Below are 16,451 nucleotides of genomic sequence, written 5' to 3'. Positions count from 1 at the left end.
TTGAGCGATACCTAACCTGGAACATTAGTTTTAGGTAACAGCATGTTCAGCAAAACAATCTTCTTCTTCTTCTTCTTCTTCTTCTTCTTCTTCTTCTTCTTCTTCTTCTTCTTCTTCTTCTTCTTCTTCTTCTTCTTCTTGTTCTTCTAATTCTTCTTCTTCTTCTTCTTCCTCGTCTTCTTTTTCATATTCTTTGTATACTCCTATGCCTTCAGTCTCCCTTTCGGCAGGTTGGAACATAATCAGAGTCATACCCACTCTGGCTAGAAACTAGCCTTGAGATGTGCTTAGAGATCTGAAGTACAATATCCCACACTTAATATGATCTCCAAACGCAGCTTACTCTTTTAACCTGACAGACTCTGTTATATGGTTTGTATCCTCAAGTTTGTTCATGGAAAACAATGTTTTGGAATGAAAATTCACAATAATATGTGAATATTAATAAATATTTCGCTAAGCTAAAGTTTCAATCTGGTCATCGATAGGACTGGAGTTGGACTAGTTCTATTTCAAAGTTTAGTCCTCCCCAAGCATTTGCTTTAGCTAGTTGATTTGATCCAGTTACAGGGATACGCAACGTAATCACGCAAAGTACTCTTTAACTCCGAGACTTACGCCAAACGAAACGGCTCCCAAACCAATTCTGAAACTGATCTGGAGCCCATATCTCCTGAAACTGGCACCTGAATCCATATAGGTTTTGGAACTCATGCTGAGTTCATATTGCTCCTAGAACTCATCCCGAATCCCTGTCAGTCGTGGAATTGATCCCGAATCCATAGTGAACCTCAAACTGGTCCTACACATATTCCAGTCCAGGACATGCTCCAGGACCCACATCGGTTACAGAACTTGTCCTCTTACTCCTCCAGACCCCGTGTCGGTCCTGGAACGGATATGGAATCCATACCAGTCGTTTCGAAATCAACTCCGTTCCTTTATCAGTCCTGAAACAGCTCCCATTTTTTATTCCAGTTCGTAAACTGTACCTCATAAATAGCTGACTCTAATGACGTAACGGCGTTATCATACCAAGGAACCTATAGCGGATAATTTCTACTAAGAAATAGCAGTGTACTCACAAATGGTTCTATACAGTCATCCGTGTACCAGATACAGGCCCCCACCTCAACATTCAACGTTTCCAATTGCATGGATTTGTAAAAAAACGGTATGACACATTTTCCTGTCGTGTGACATTCCATTAAGAAGACGAAAACGAAACACTAGTAGCTGCCTAGTAACTTGATCCCTCTTTCGGGCTGTTTTTTTACATTTCACCGTGCTTCTTAGTCACTAAATAGCTCTCAATAAGCAAGCAAATCGTTCCAGCAGCGTCTCCCGTGGCAGGGCTGCTCGTTCGTAAAAGCCCGATTATTGGAAACCATTATCTCGCCAACGGCACGTGCCACGGCTGACAGACTTCGTGTGCTGTTCAAAATTGACGTTCATTTGCAGCGCGACTTCAATTGTTTGCCGTTTTATAAGTTCATCTTCGCACAAAAAAAAAAAAAACAAAAAAAAAAACAGGCCTTAATGCCTAACTCTTCATCCACCCGCAGGGGGTGGTGACACACACACGCACACAAAAATAACACCCGCCCATACCCGCGGGCAATCGTGAACTCGTGTAATGGCGGAACATAATTGCCATTTCGTGGTTCACAGCCAGTGCACGTTTTGCCAGTGCACTAGTCGACTGGCTGGACGGCGCACAAGCAGAGGGAAATGTAAATGCATCAGCACCATCAGCACCGCAGCAAGGTGGTAGGCACCCATCCTCCCCATCGCCCAGTGCACGATGCTGGCGAATGCAAAACGTGTGCTGCGACCAGATTTTCTAACGCGCGTGACTCCGATGCGACAGGTCGGCCGAGCTTAACCGCGCTTAACCCTTAAAGCGGTACGCCTGCACGAAGGGTGGTGCCAATTTTCTGGGGCGGAAGGGCCGTTGGTCAGCAGTACTGTGGATGGGCTTGCTACAGATGTTAAATGCGTTTGCTTTGCAATAAAAAAATAATGCCTTTTTTTCGGTTGGTGCTTCCGCCATCAGTCCGCTACATCGATCTCTCAGCTTTCCATTCCTTTTCATTTCACTCGTGGTCCAGCCCACCGAAGGGTTGAACCCCACGGAGGACCATTATTATTGTCGCGGCATGTCACTATCGTTATTACCACCTTGCATCGTGCTTGGGGTGGCTGGTGAGACGGCAAAGTATAGTGATGGAAACGATTGCACTTTAGATTTGCATAGAAAATCGGCGTCCCCGAGATCCAATCGAACGGGCTCGGACGCGCGCGCGTGTGTGTGTGTGTGGCTGTTTGTGCTGACCGACCGGTAAAAGAGCGCTGGGAAAGGGGCAAACCTTACTCGGCAAGGCGAATGGGTGTACGGTGCGTGTCTGTTTTGCTGCCGCTGTTTTAGCGGAAGGAACGATAAACAAAAAAAAGAAGTAAAAAAAACATGCAACCCACCGGACACGCCAGCTTGTTGGGCCAGCTCTCGATCACTCAAAACGATCCACCCCCTTGCGACCAATTCCCTCCTTTCCCAAGGGTGGGAAGCAACCCCGAAAGCCCGCTCCTTCCGTCGAGCGAAGTGAAGAGAACGAGAAAAAGCAGCACAGAAACAAACTAAACGCAGCAGCGCAAACCTACCTTAAACACCTCCCAGGTAGCCGAAAATGGCAATACAGCTAATCCGACTAATAAATCAGCAACAGCTAGACTAACGATGAAAAAATTGGTAACACTGCGCAGCTTGTGCGAGCAGAGCACGGCCGCAATCACCAGACAGTTGCCGACGATGACGAGCACGTTGATGAAGGCGAGCACCGCCAGCGAGACCAGATTGGTCGGATCCGTCCACTGTACGGACGCGAGCAGGCTGGCACACTCCGACTCGTTCATGGCTCCGGTCCGCGCCGTTCCGGCGGCTGGTGACGTGGACACAACGACTGACGGTGACGGCGGTGGCGGCGGCGGCGGCGATGGCGACGGCGACTACGACGCGCCGATGGACAACACGGCCTGTGGGCGTTCGGCGGGCTCGGGTGCGGTTGCGGGTTGCTGATGCGGGAGCAGCTACTGCGATGTGGCGGCGGCTGCGACTGCTGCTGCTGCTGGCGTCATGGCGTCTTTCCCCTGTGAGGCGAAGAAAAGAGAGAGAGAGAGAGCGATGTTGCATTAGAATGTGAGAGAGCGCAATCGAAGAAAGTGAAGTGTTGTATGCGGGAATGGAGGAATGGAAGCTCAATCGATCGGTTCCGATGGCGTCTTGGGTGGTTCGGGGTGGGTGTATTAGTCGCTTGTCACCGGCAGCCAACTCGATCGTCTCGCTGACAGGTTATCGCAGCTCTGGGCCCTCTTGTGGGAGCTGTTTATGGGTCGCGAATCTGCCCGCCCGCAGCGCACCGGGCCATCACTACCCAATCGCTTACCAGCTGTCAGCAGTCGGAGGGCAGGCAAAACAACAACAGCAACAACAGCAAAAAAACCCATTGCCCGGAAAAAGCCAAACCAAATGGTACGATAATTGGATAACTCGATTTAGTGGGGCTTCGGTCGGACGCGCCGGAAAGGCAGGCCGTCGAGCAGGCTCATCTCGCTCGCCGATCGAGCCAGTGGATTTACTCGCAGTCCTTCAGCACACCCATTTGCTCAATCGCAAAGTGCATCCAATTCCAATGTTGCCTGTTGCTTGCGCCCGCACACTGCTTGCAACAGTATTAAAATCGAATTGTAAAATAATCGATCAGTGCGGCCGGCCTTAATGCCTTTTTATCCCTATCTCGGCCTAACAAACTACCCCCAGAGCAGAGTCCTGTGAGCAGTCAGGTCAGGAAGGATGTGAGAAAGAGAGAGAAAGAGAGATCCAACTCTCAATAATGCATTTGGCGCTGGGGCTTCGCTGCAACTCCTCGACCCGGGAGGAATTGGTAGCTCAATTGCGTCGACAAAACCGGAGCCCCCCCCCTTATCACCCTTTTTTTTATTTTGCTTCTTTCGATTGGCTTTTCTTCCCGAACCCAGGGCACCCTCTGGGAGCACAAAATGGCTTACTGTACTGCTACAACGGTGCACAGTGTAGCGCCTGCTGCAATTGAGCCCAGGGAATAGGCGCCCGACGCGATACACATTAATTGAACTCGATTGCGAGCAAGTACCAATCAGCGAGCGCTCCCCCGTCCTGGGGACGCGCAGGATACAGCGGAGTGCCGTTTGCGAAATCTCCCCCGGGAGTTCGACCGAAACCGAGGGTGCTGTTAGAGTGCCCTGCCCTGAAGTGGCTAACGCTGCACAGCAACCGCGTGCAGCTTATCGGCCAATCCGCCTGCGTAAGCTTTCACTCTTCTCGAAAACCACCCTGCAACCTCTGGTGGTCTTCCGGGGCTTTGTTCCGGGCGGCCAGCAACCGAACGGGTGTACCACGAATCACATTCACCTAGGGCTGACCGGGTGTTTAAAGACCGAGTGTTTACCCCCGAATGCACCTTTTCTATCGTACGAGCTGAGAGAGTGCTTGAGTTGTAGCCCAGAGGAAGAGAGAGAGAGAGAGTATGAGAGAGAGAGAGAGAGAGAAAGAGAGAAAGAGAGAGAGAGAGAGAGAGAGAGAGAGAGAGAGAGAGAGATGCCAACTCTTCAGCGTATGAGAGCGATTTGTGACCATCCATCGGGGATGGTTTGGGCGAGGATAAACTGTTTCTGGGTTATTGCTATTTTCAAACGATCGACCACAATACGCAATATGGTGAGGTAGGACCAGAGTGGAAGTCAAGCTCCGGTGTTGTACACTGGTAAGTGGATTCGACGGTACACGAGATGGATTTGAGGTGGGATTTTGTACAGAGCAGCAATCGAACACAGCGTCTCCGTGACGTAACGCCCCTACATTTGGCCCTTCGAACCGGATTCGTACCACGTGGAAGCGAGAGTGCTGAGTTGTAGCCCAGAGGAAGAGAGAGAGAGAGAGTATGAGAGAGAGAGAGAGAGAGAAAGAGAGAAAGAGAGAGAGAGAGAGAGAGAGAGAGAGAGAGATGCCAACTCTTCAGCGTATGAGAGCGATTTGTGACCATCCATCGGGGATGGTTTGGGCGAGGATAAACTGTTTCTGGGTTATTGCTATTTTCAAACGATCGACCACAATACGCAATATGGTGAGGTAGGACCAGAGTGGAAGTCAAGCTCCGGTGTTGTACACTGGTAAGTTGGATTCGACGGTACACGAGATGGATTTGAGGTGGGATTTTGTACAGAGCAGCAATCGAACACAGCGTCTCCGTGACGTAACGCCCCTACATTTGGCCCTTCGAACCGGATTCGTACCACGTGGAAGCGCTGTTTCGAACCGAGCAAGCAAGTTATACGGTTCAAATGCTCCGTTTTTTTTTTGCGTCCAGTTGTCACAATGGCCTACGGTACTACGCATGGGATTGTGATTACTTCCGGGGCGCTTAGAAAAGAGCACCTGCACTCGGCCAGGCCAACTGAATGCGTGATTTTATATAGAGGAATAACAATTACATCCCCGCTCCCGGGTGCTGTCATCGTTCGGCAGTCATCCCTCCCCTGGCAAGAAACGTTGTACCAGTTGCATACACACACATACACTGGGAAGTACGCTGTGCTTCCCACACGATGTGTACGGATATGCAAACACATAAACCCTGAGTGTATTTCGAAATGGAGCGCCGAGCCGAGCTGTGCCTGGGAAAAATGAGAACGGGAAAAGTCTGCCTGTTGTCTCAGTACCATTCCCTCCTCCCCCGAATTTGTGAAGCGTATAGCGCCCCCCTCCCCCTCCACCGCACTTCACTGTTCACTGTTCCGGTAGATACCGTAGTAAATCCTCCGTGTGGGCGATGAATCAGCTCAATTTGTTTTCAAATATTTATTCACCTACTTTGGGTGGGATGGAAAAGCTTGCTTACAGTGTGCGTTTCGATGCGGTCTAAGGAAAACAATCAGCAAGTGCAGCCAGTGCTGCCGAACTCCTGAAATGTGTAGTTTAGTTATCCAAGTGGGTCGTTTGAGGAGGGTTTTTCCTGCTCGCCGGTTGTGGGAAGTTTCGGTACCAAGCTGCATCTTGATATTGATTTGCACCTCCACCCAGCCACATTTCTTATGTGCAAGTGTGTGTGTGTGTGAGTGTGTGTAGCTTGATTCATCCCACATCGAAATACTGCCCAGCCCTACACTCTTGGTGTAGGGCTCTTTATTGTTTTCATTTACATATTTTATGGAGCTGTTGACTTCGCGTTTAAAGTTATCTCGAATCGCTACTGCAGTGGAACGAAGTGTGTCTCCTGCCCGGATCTGTCCTTTCCCCTGGCTTTAACAACCAAGCGGACCAACAATCGGTACAGATTGGCAGCAATGGTAGGGGTTTCGCCAATCCGCAAACCTGTTCATTCATTAGCATCCACTTGGCCCGGTGGACGTCGCGAGTGCTGTCGCGGGGTTTTTCCTTTGGCAATTGTGGAAAACTTGCGACCATTCATTCGCAACCATCACGTGGGAAGGGTAGGGGGGATGTGGAGGGCAATAATTTATAATTTATTACGTTCGATCCCACTTTTTTGGCCAACCGGCCGCGCTCAGCGAGTCATTTGTCAATTTCCCCGTAATCGAGTAGGTAAGCGAGGTGGGTAAAAGACGAGCTTCACTGCTCCACTGCTGCCACGCCATCGCTCTTTTGCCCCGCCACCGCCCGAAGGATAATGAATAATGGGCGAATGCAAAGTGTACTGCGATTGATAACCCGTTCGCTCTTCCTAGCTCCGTACGAGCGAAGGAACCCTACACCAAAGACACCAATGACGCGATGAGTGGTTCAAGCTCCACTGCACGACGGCGAGCAGCAGCGGGAGCAGAATTTTAATGACGTCTATATACAGGCTTCTATTTTTGTGCCCTATCTATCAAACATGTCGCAAGCTGAGCTGGTCGCCGCCAACGGAAGGATGGCGCTTCAGCGTGCCGTCCAATAAAAGGACATGGAAAAAGCACGAGAAGATATGAAAAAAGCAAGAAGTACTAATTAAATGTAGCAAGACTTTTCGGCTCGCCCGATCTGGGGGGGGTGTGGGTGTGGTGGGGTGTGGGGAGAGGGAAAGGAGAGGTGGGGAGCTTGTTAAGTGGAGCTCAGGCTTATGGATTGGCTCGCAAAGGGTGATTCGGTACAACAGTTGGTCGAAACCGAAAACCGAGAAATCGATCTATTCTAGACTTGGGCAATTTTATGGTTTGAGTTAGAATACTTAAACTGTTCGCTTGCGTCAAAGATACATCCAGAGGGGTTGCGTTTCGCGTTGTTGCATTTTGATAATCGTGTACAAGCTATCGTGCAAATCCCATGATCCTTTTTGGTTATTTCAACTGGAAAAGTGTTTTTTATATTACAGTCGAGCTTAGATATAAACTCTCAAGATGTTCTAAACTTCAGAGTTCTTGATATTCAGAAAAGCAATATGTACAAAGTCGTCTGGTTATTAAAAGTGTTTAAAAATTACTTTCCTGTAGTAAAGAGAGGACGATATCCTATTTATAAGACAATAAATTTCGATTTGCGCCCAAATATTTATAATGATCTTAATAAATCTTAAGTTTTAGATTGACCAACATCGACCAGAAACGCCCTATTGCAGAATGAATATTTTTCGGGGAGAAAATTCTCCACTAGTACAACCTTCAGCGCCGGAAAGAAGGAATGTACTGGGATCGGAAAATGTAAATTGAATGTTTAATAAGGCCGACCTTTCACTTTCTGCGAGGAGGGAGGGGGTATAGCAAGGGCTAGAGCAAGCTAATGAAAGTTGAAATGAATAATTGCCGATGCCTTCTTAATTTCTTCGGGCAGCAACCCCGCAATGGGTGTTTGCGCTGCTTCTACCCACGAGCGACGAGCTGAGGACCGCAACTTTGTGTATTATGCAAACCAACCCCTGCTTCTGGTCAATGGGCGAGCGAGTTTGATTGTTAAGCTAATACGTTACAATACAGCTCACCATAAGAAGCGCCAAAAGAAGAAGAAGAAGAAGAAGTTTCCTGTTTTATGAGCATTAATGTTAAACGTACAATTAGCCAGCACAATGAATCGGGTTCGAAGGACCAAAAACGCTTTGCACTTCGAATATTGGTAGTAGCATAAATCCAGGCGGTAGGTAGCTTACAAGGTCACTGTTTGTTGTTTGCTACACCTGTGTTCTATCTGATATTGTGCCTACCTAAGCTTAGGTGTGGCTCTTTAGCTCGCAGCGTAATTAACACTCGCTACTTCGGTTGAGTGGAATTGGGCGAGTTTCGAGCGTGATGTACGAATTGATCGTAGCTCCCGAAGGGGGCTGGCGCTACTATCTCATGTACACTGGTACTCTAATGGATTTTTTGCACCTTCCATTCCTTAGCTACCAACTAGCACCTATTCGTCGGTATGACGTCACCACGCTGATATGTGACGTAGAGCAGTGCTCTGTTGATGAAATCGAAGCATTGCGAGGTCTTTCGACTGCTCTGATACGCCGGGATGGGAACTGTATGATTTTTTATCGTTTTCTTTAACGATGTATCACCGTTTTGCCATAGCCTGCTACCTCTTGGTGTATCCCCTTCCACACCACAAACATCGACATGCTTATCCGTCGTGCTGGAGGGGTTGGGAAACAGTATCGTTTTGTGGTGTGGACTTTTTTTTTTTTTGAGCGACTCTTCTGCTCCCCGCTTAGTGCTTATCTATAGCATCCAATGATCCTGCACCCTCTCCTCTCTACCGAAAAATCGTTGCGCGCCATGTCCGTTTTCGTCCTCTACCGCAACACTAGCGCAGGGGAATGGCACGTTAGTGAACGAGCAAAATTTATCGCCCCTTTAGCGTTTACCACATCCTGGCGTATTCGTTCCACCTCCTCATTGTCGATTCCTCCAGAAGGGCCCAGGGATTCAAAAGCTAGGCGAGAGGTCGGACTAAAAGCGAGCGACCGAACCTTGCTACACGCTCGATCGAATCGATCAGGCAAAAGCGAAGCGACACCACAACAATTCGCCACCCGCATTGCCTAATGATGCGAAAAGCGATTTTGCTTGCCATGTACTAAAGGATGTATGTGTGTGAGTGAAAGAAAGAGAGAGAGTGAGTGAGTGAGAGAGAGGGAGGATGGTATAGCAAAAGGAATAAATCCCTGAATCGGGAGCCAAGCAAACGAGCGCACACAAAACGATTCAATGGCGTTTGCCAAACGGGAATCGCTTTTTGGTGGAAGCTTTGCTGTATAGCCATCGTTGTTCTTTCCCGATGCGATGTTCCATCCCCACCCCCATTTCCTATTTCCAATCGCTTCCACCGCGCTTTACTATACGTCATTTCGTTTGATTCCAACATTGTCACGTGTGGGGGCGCGTGGGTAAGACTTTATTTCTGTTGCACCGTCGTCGCGCTCCGTTCTTCCTCTTGGCCAAGTACTTCCGGTTACTAGCGGTTACTCGCTCATAGTGCTGTGTGTGTGTGTGTGCGCAACATCGCCGGTGCCGTTTAACGAGCCGTGAGCTAAATGGACCGTTCCCGATCGACGAATTTGATCGCACGTAATAATGGGCCGCGTGTGCGATTTGTTTTTTTTTTTTTTGTTGTGCAGCGACAGCCACAGAAAGACAAAATGGAATAGAACCAGTGGAGGAAACCGTTTTTCATGCTATTGAGAAGGTCGTATTTTTTCGGTTGTTATGAGCGACAGGACGCTAAATGCCCTGCAGATGTTACACTTGTGCAGCGGCTGGTTTTGGATGACGCGAGAGCAGTAGCAGTGTAATTGCCCAGACAGACACAAGACAAGTTTCTGCGCTTTTGTTGCGTCGTCTTAACGGTTCGACTAGAGCTATGATTCAGCTGTCATTGAAGTTTGAAGATAAAGTTATGAAAATATCGAAAGAGAGACCATTTTCCAGCATACTTCAGCGTTGAACTTAATACTTGTTGTGACTATTTCAAGTGTCAGCTGTTACATGGCGTAAAATCCTGTTTGGAAGCTTTTATCATTATTGAAGTAGAATGAAAATAGTTCTTTCTTCGAAATTTATTAGATTCAGAGAACAAATTTCATCCATACTCCACATCTTTTCAGAAAGGCGTGGGTTTTATATAAATTATGTGGAAAAGAGCCTTCCACGAAACGAGTAGCTCTTGATGCTCTGGAACGGATTAAATTCGTTACGTGAGGACCCACTGTAATTCCTTTCTGGTACTTGAACCAACATTGAGAATTGCTAACAGAAAACTATATTTATGCCTCCAGTTAGACGAGGATTTCAATGGGTCCGGTGATTTTAGGCCGTGGCTTCCATCCATAAATATAAAGTACTACGTCACATATAGTGCAACCTTTCACAAGCGTGGAAATGTTTGGAATAAATAAAAAAGAGGTAAATTGTAAGTAAGATCCTTGTGAGCATGTTGAAGCCGGCAGCTGGCACTACAATAATACGCTGAAGAAGGAGCAAAACACATGAAATCTATATCATTACATGTTTATGAGCTCAATACTGGTGCACGATATCACCGTTTACGACATCCCAGTAGCAGATATTGCCTTCGTCTTGCTTGGCCATAAACGCGCTTTCAATCTTATCCTGTCGATCTTTAATCAGTTGGTTATCCTTGGCCTTCTGTCTCCTTGCTGAGATTAACCATGGGATGGGTATATATCTTCGCATTACGGAACTGAACCAATTCCACAATGGCAAGGTCCTATGTTAAAGCTGCATAGTTATAAGATAAAATAACGTTAAAAGTCACATGCATAAGATTGCAGTGTCAGTATCTCCAAGAAACTAATCTCACTAGCTCTCTTGCTGTTGCTAGTTAAGTTGTAATTAAGAAGATTAATACCCATCTAGCCAATGTCACTAGCCATATAACTGCGCCAACGTTCGTGCTGTTGTACTAGCTACTAGACGAACAATTCCAACCAGTAAAAAGGCAGATCTGGCAGAAAATGGCGTTAAAGGCAGGCCTCCGTCTGTGGCCTACGGTACCCTACATTCAAAACAATTTACAGTGAGTTTTTCTTCGAAGTCGTTAGTTTTGGGAACAGTGACGATTCTAGATTTTGACTATTGTATGGTATTCCGTCTGGTGTAATAAGGACCTTATTGGGAATATTCCCTGTCTACACTTAGTTGGAAATGCAATCTCTCAAATTTTTGTATGTGTCCGTACGGGCCTGAAGTACTTGGTAACATTACCACCAATCGTGTCGTATTCCATCAATTTCTAGCTGTCAAGGCTTACTTAGCTTTTAGTTTGTCAACATGAATCTATCGTTCCTTCGGACAAGAAACTGCGGTCGGTTGAAGTACAAATTCTGTGTAATTATATTTCTACTACTTCAGCAAGATCAAATTTCTATGAACCCCAACTCCACGTCCAACATCGAGTCTTGCCTGTAACCCTATCACCCTGTGAGGAAAGAATATCGACGATATTACTCCGAAATCTCAACAAACGCATCAAAGTCGACTTGCTTAACAGTCGGCTAAATATTTATCAATCAGCAAGAAATAGCAAACGATAAAAGCTTTTACCATGAAAAACGAGCTTCAGGAGCATCAGGGGGAGGAGGGAGGGGAGATGTAACGCGAAGATGAGATTATCCGGTGCGAGACCTTTCTGGCTGGCTGGGAGCAAAGAAATTACATAAATCACTAGCCGAACCTTATCAACTATTCATCTCAGCCAACCCGGTCCATGTAGTTTGGTTTGACAGCTGTCAGGATGACTGTTTCCTAATCGATCGTACGTCGTCCGCCTATCGATCGATAAAATACGGCGAGCCCATGAGATCTTCTCTCTCTCTCTCTCTCTCTCTCTCTCTCTCTCTCTCTCTCTCTCTCTCTCTCTCTCTCTCTTGTTTTATCTCTCTGGCACTTTGTTTAAAGCTCTACAAAGGGATAAAATAATCATAGCGCAAAACAAGGGGGACAAACCCCTTTCGCAAACAGACACACACACGCATAAACCTACCTTCGATCCAATTGTGAAACAGTTTGCCGAATGTAGCCGTCTGGTAGAATCTAGCCATTTTGCGGTCGTGGCAGCAGCAGCAGCAGCAGTTGGTTCACGCTCGCCGTACTCGCCCCGTAAGCCATTCAAACGACTCTAGCAACGGCAACGGCGGCGGCAGTAGCAGCAGCGCTGGCAGCAGCATACACACACACACACTTACTCACTCACGCGCGCACACACACACACCCTCGCGCGCCCTCCCACACTGCTAAGGGTTGATGCTGGCGAACGGCCCGGAGAGTGGACTTCTTCTTCTGCTTCCGCTGCTGTGTGGGTGGGTTGGTGGTGTATGTACCGGGGGAGGGTGCGGTAGCAATCGAACACAACAGCGCAACAAAAACCGCTGACAAATCGGAAGGAATTCCGACACGGAAGCACTTTTTGTGTTCTCGCCCCGCCAACAGTATCCCAACCACGCCGGCCACCTGTTTTTGGCGCCTTGCTGCTGCTGTTGTTCTTGTTGTGTCGCCGAACGGTGTTGTTTCACTCAATCCGGCCTGAAGGCTGGCGTTCGCTGGCAGCACTCCTTCGCGCACTCGCGCACCCGCACCCACCGTGAGCACTCACACTGATCGGTTCTTCCACCGAATCTTGCAATATGGCAGTCACTGCGAAGACGGTTCTGGCGGCTGACGTTGACAGTTGTGGGACGCGCGCGCGCTCGCGCGAGAGTTGCTTAGTGCAGTGGGGCGTCGCTCTTATGAGTTATGAAATATTTCATCGATGGTTTGCCTGCCGTCGTGCCATCGTCTTCGCCGTTATTATTGCACCACTCGAGTTCACACTTTTCACTCCCACCGTAAGCCGTTATTTTGTGCGCCCAGCGTGTGGGCATGTGTGTGTGTTTTGCTGACTTTGACGCCACTCGTAAGCCTGTGTCAGTGTTTTGTTTTTGTTTGCCTTTTTATTGTTTGTCTTATATTATTGTAGTTTGAACAGTTGGTTTTTTTCCAAACATTCTTAAGACCATCACAATTGGACGTTCTTCTTCCGCACTTGGAACCAGTTCCACCGCTAGTCACTCTATGTTTCACTCTGCACTACGCCAAAAGGGTCTGTCACACTCAGCCCTCCCAGAACTGTCGCCTCACTGTGTCGCTGGCTTCCCGTGAAGCCACTAAAACCATTCCCCTTACACCCAAAGTCTTTGCACCTGTACGACCTGTGCGATCCCCCTACCCAAACAGTTCCAAAACCAGGGACGGGGGACGAGTTCATTTACCACTAGCTGTGGGAGAAAGCTGCACCAGAGCGCAAGAAAATTCACAATGAAAGTAGAATAAAACTCACGGGCTGAAAGACACAAAAAAACGTTATCTCAAGAGTATCCCTTTCTCCCCGGGCTTCCTAACAAAACTGGGCTCCATTGGCGAACGTGCCTTGAGGATGTGCCCGCGCGCTCTTCCGATCCCGTCTGGCCGGTATGCTTTTGAGGCGTGAAAAATTCACTCACGCCTCTTACGCAGCAATTTCTGCTTCCTCTGGTGTGTCCTGTAAAAGAGAGTAAGAAAAAAATTGGAAAAAAAATCGGTTAGACATTTTAGGTTCATTTTTGAGAGAGACACTCTTTACTAGCGCGTAGCGATCGAGCCGAGTGGCAAAGAGCCGAAAGTGTTTCGTGCGAAGCAGTGGGGGGACACGTGCTAGAAGCGCTGAACAGTCTGGGGATTTTAGCAAACGATCCATGCTGCAAACGGCGTCTACCACGCAGCGGATCAACTGCTGTCCCGGGGATTTGGTGAGTGTGAGATTCGAGAACTTCTGTTCACTTAGCTGCTGGCTCAGCACAGCGCTCCTTTTTTGTTTGCTTAACCGGATATCGAGCCGGATGATATGCACGCTGGAAGCTGTCAGAACAAATCCAGGTCACCCGATAGTATTCTAACAGTACCTGTACCTGAAGCCGTTTTGCAGGATGTCGCTGTTATTGGAGCTCAGGACTTCACGCTTTATTGACAGCTTCGATCAGGAATTTTTGCATTTTGTATCAAGCAAGATACTCGGCTGCTGTGACAGCTGGCGCTGGCACCGTTTGCAATTGGTTGCTACCGGCGTCCCTATCTACTGTCAAACTTTTGATGGGAAGATTTGTACAAACAAATACTTAGATCATCCCGTGCGACACACCAACCCAGCAGAACTTCATCTCGAATCTCCCGAACAAGTTGCGCACTATTTCAAGCGAACCGAAAACGTCAAGAACTGCGCGTCTGATGGAAGTCACCGGGCGAACAATGAACTCCTGCGCCCTGTCCAATGCTTCTTCGCACAACCTCACAACGCGACCAGCTGACGTCCGTGAACTGCTCGTGGGACGTACCCGGAATGGAAAAAAACCCTACCTCTTTTCCGATTTTGAATCCCAAGTTGGTTGCGCCGGAGGGAGGTGGTTTGGGCAGCCGAAGGGAAGTCCTTAAAATTCCCAGCTGTCCCCCCTTTGTGAAAAAACCCCTTTTTTGCACCTACGCGTGCGTTTGTTACGGCTGTTTACATGCAACCAAAAATAACATAAATCGAACGAGCGCGCGGGCAGGCAACAAAATATGCGAAACGAAACGGGCACGGGGAATGAGATACATTTTTCGACCAGAATTCAGGGGAAGCGGCAGCGGGGTTTGTTTCTTTTTCCTTTTCTGATGTCACCTCAGCCCATTTTACATTCACCCTTCCACAATGTCACCCTTGCTGTCCAGGTGGCACGTAGCGTCGGTGCTGAAAAATCCCAAAATCCGAACAACAAGCAGCAAAAACATGCCAAAAATCATGAATATTACAATTTGTGCGGAATGTGCAGGGTGTAGATCCGTGTTCAAATGGGGGGGGGGGATAGGAAAAAACCACCCATCCCCGACGGCGTGTCAGGTGTGCTGGTACGAGCCCCATTCGCCCCTTTACTCCTGTCCCTCTCCAACTCTCTTACGAGTACTATCAAAAGGGGCAAATCACTAACCTGGGAGAATTTATTTTTCCACCACTTCAGCTCGAAACTTCCTCGCTTCCATCCCCCCTCCCCCTCCCCCAGTCGCCCCATCTCGAAAAGATTGGGCACCCGGGACGACCTTTGAAACCCGTCCACAGATTGTCTACTTCCCTTTCCGTTTGCATCCTCGGGTCCCAGGATTTGCAAACTCCAAATACAACAACCTGATGAAGGTGGGGATGGAAGTCCACTCTTTCCCCCTCCCCTCCCCTACCCAAGTCAGCACCCTATGGGGACAGTTTTTATTCGCGCTTCGTGCTCCCTGCGGTGTCCGACGTGATTTCGAGCGAGTTGCGCTGAGGTCCTTGCCGATAGGTTTATTCTCGAAGGGTTTCGGGGCTCGAGTCGTGATATCTACCTACGCCTTCGTACGTGGCTTCGTTGTGAATGGAGCACACACCGAGCCGAGGACATACATTGCCTTGATTAGTGATGGGTAAAGTTGGCAATAGTCTGGAGTCTAATCTGATCCAATTCCCAACATTTCGCAACCAACTCCGGAAGATCTTGTCCGACCAGCATTATCCGGAGTCGTTAGGAGTCATCCGGAGTCGGAGTCATCGGGAGACGAAGTCGACCGGCTCAAGGGTGTTGTCACAAAGCATTGCTGTCGCCTGAAAGCTATTCTTAGAAACAAAGTCCTGTTTACTAAGTGCACGTGCACACGTACGAAATGAAAAGCCCAAGGGCGACTCCAAGGGACTCTGACTCCAATTTGATTCTGATTCCGGCTGACTCCGGGCGACTCTGACTTCGGACGACTTCTACTTCGAGCGATGTCTATTTCAGACGACTTCGACTCTGGATGACTCCGACTTCGACTCCGGGAGAAACTATCGGTTCCGGAGTTGGAATCGGATTAACAATAACCGGAGTTGGATCGGAGTCGTGTATGCGCTCCAGAAAGCACGTCACTAGTCTAGATAGAGGACTGCCGGAATCACACGCAAAAGAACAAAACGTTGCTTCATATTTATTATTTAGTTTACATTTTTGTTTTTCTTTTTTTTACTTCCAACACTCTTTTCATATCGGAGCAAGAAGCGCTAAAGTAAAGGTGATGAAGGTGGGTGACGAAACAAGCAGAGGATAAAAAATGATTTCCCACCATACTTGCCTCGCACACACACATACACACACACTCGCGCGCACCTCTCCTTTAGTCTGATTTCCGGTGACCGTGAAAAGCCTTCGAAGCGTTTCCAAGGGCTCGTTCGTCGTTGGGCTCTCGTCCGTTAGCACACCTCGGTCGGTACAAATCTTCCCGCGTCGCTCAGTTTCACATATGAGGAAACACGTCTTTCTAGGCGACAGGGGCGGAGCGGCGAAAGCAAGGAAAGGCAGGAAGGACATACGGCTCGCGGGTACTGCTGCTGGACCGATGACAATGATAAGGATAATGGTCCGGGCCTG

At 48.3% G+C, this 16,451-nt stretch overlaps 1 protein-coding gene and 1 long non-coding RNA gene across 9 annotated transcripts in view; one reads left to right on the top strand and one right to left on the bottom strand.

The window, feature by feature from the left end:
• LOC121592902 (octopamine receptor Oamb) overlaps positions 1-16,451 on the bottom strand; it is a 95,497-nt gene that overhangs the window by 38,934 nt on the left and 40,112 nt on the right. For 4 of the 8 annotated variants that reach the window (XM_041915181.1, XM_041915262.1, XM_041914933.1 and 1 more), the window contains exons 2-3: positions 12,017-13,299; positions 2,662-3,147 (exon numbers count right to left, since the gene is read on the bottom strand). In XM_041915181.1, the coding sequence (XP_041771115.1) occupies positions 2,662-2,913 (252 nt within the window). In that variant the 5' untranslated portion in view covers positions 2,914-3,147; positions 12,017-13,299. Of the gene's footprint in view, positions 1-2,661; positions 3,148-12,016; positions 13,352-16,451 lie in introns of all 8 variants that reach the window. The other 4 variants (XM_041915020.1, XM_041915099.1, XM_041914845.1 and 1 more) reach the window with 1 other exon arrangement.
• LOC121593424 overlaps positions 1-16,451 on the top strand; it is a 44,680-nt gene that overhangs the window by 8,316 nt on the left and 19,913 nt on the right. The gene's annotated exons all lie outside the window — the stretch shown is intronic.

Source organism: Anopheles merus, chromosome X (genome assembly GCF_017562075.2).
Source record: "Anopheles merus strain MAF chromosome X, AmerM5.1, whole genome shotgun sequence".
NCBI classification, from domain to species: Eukaryota; Metazoa; Arthropoda; class Insecta; order Diptera; family Culicidae; genus Anopheles; species Anopheles merus.
Note: the sequence above shows the minus strand (reverse complement) of the source record. Positions and strands in the feature narration are given on the sequence as shown.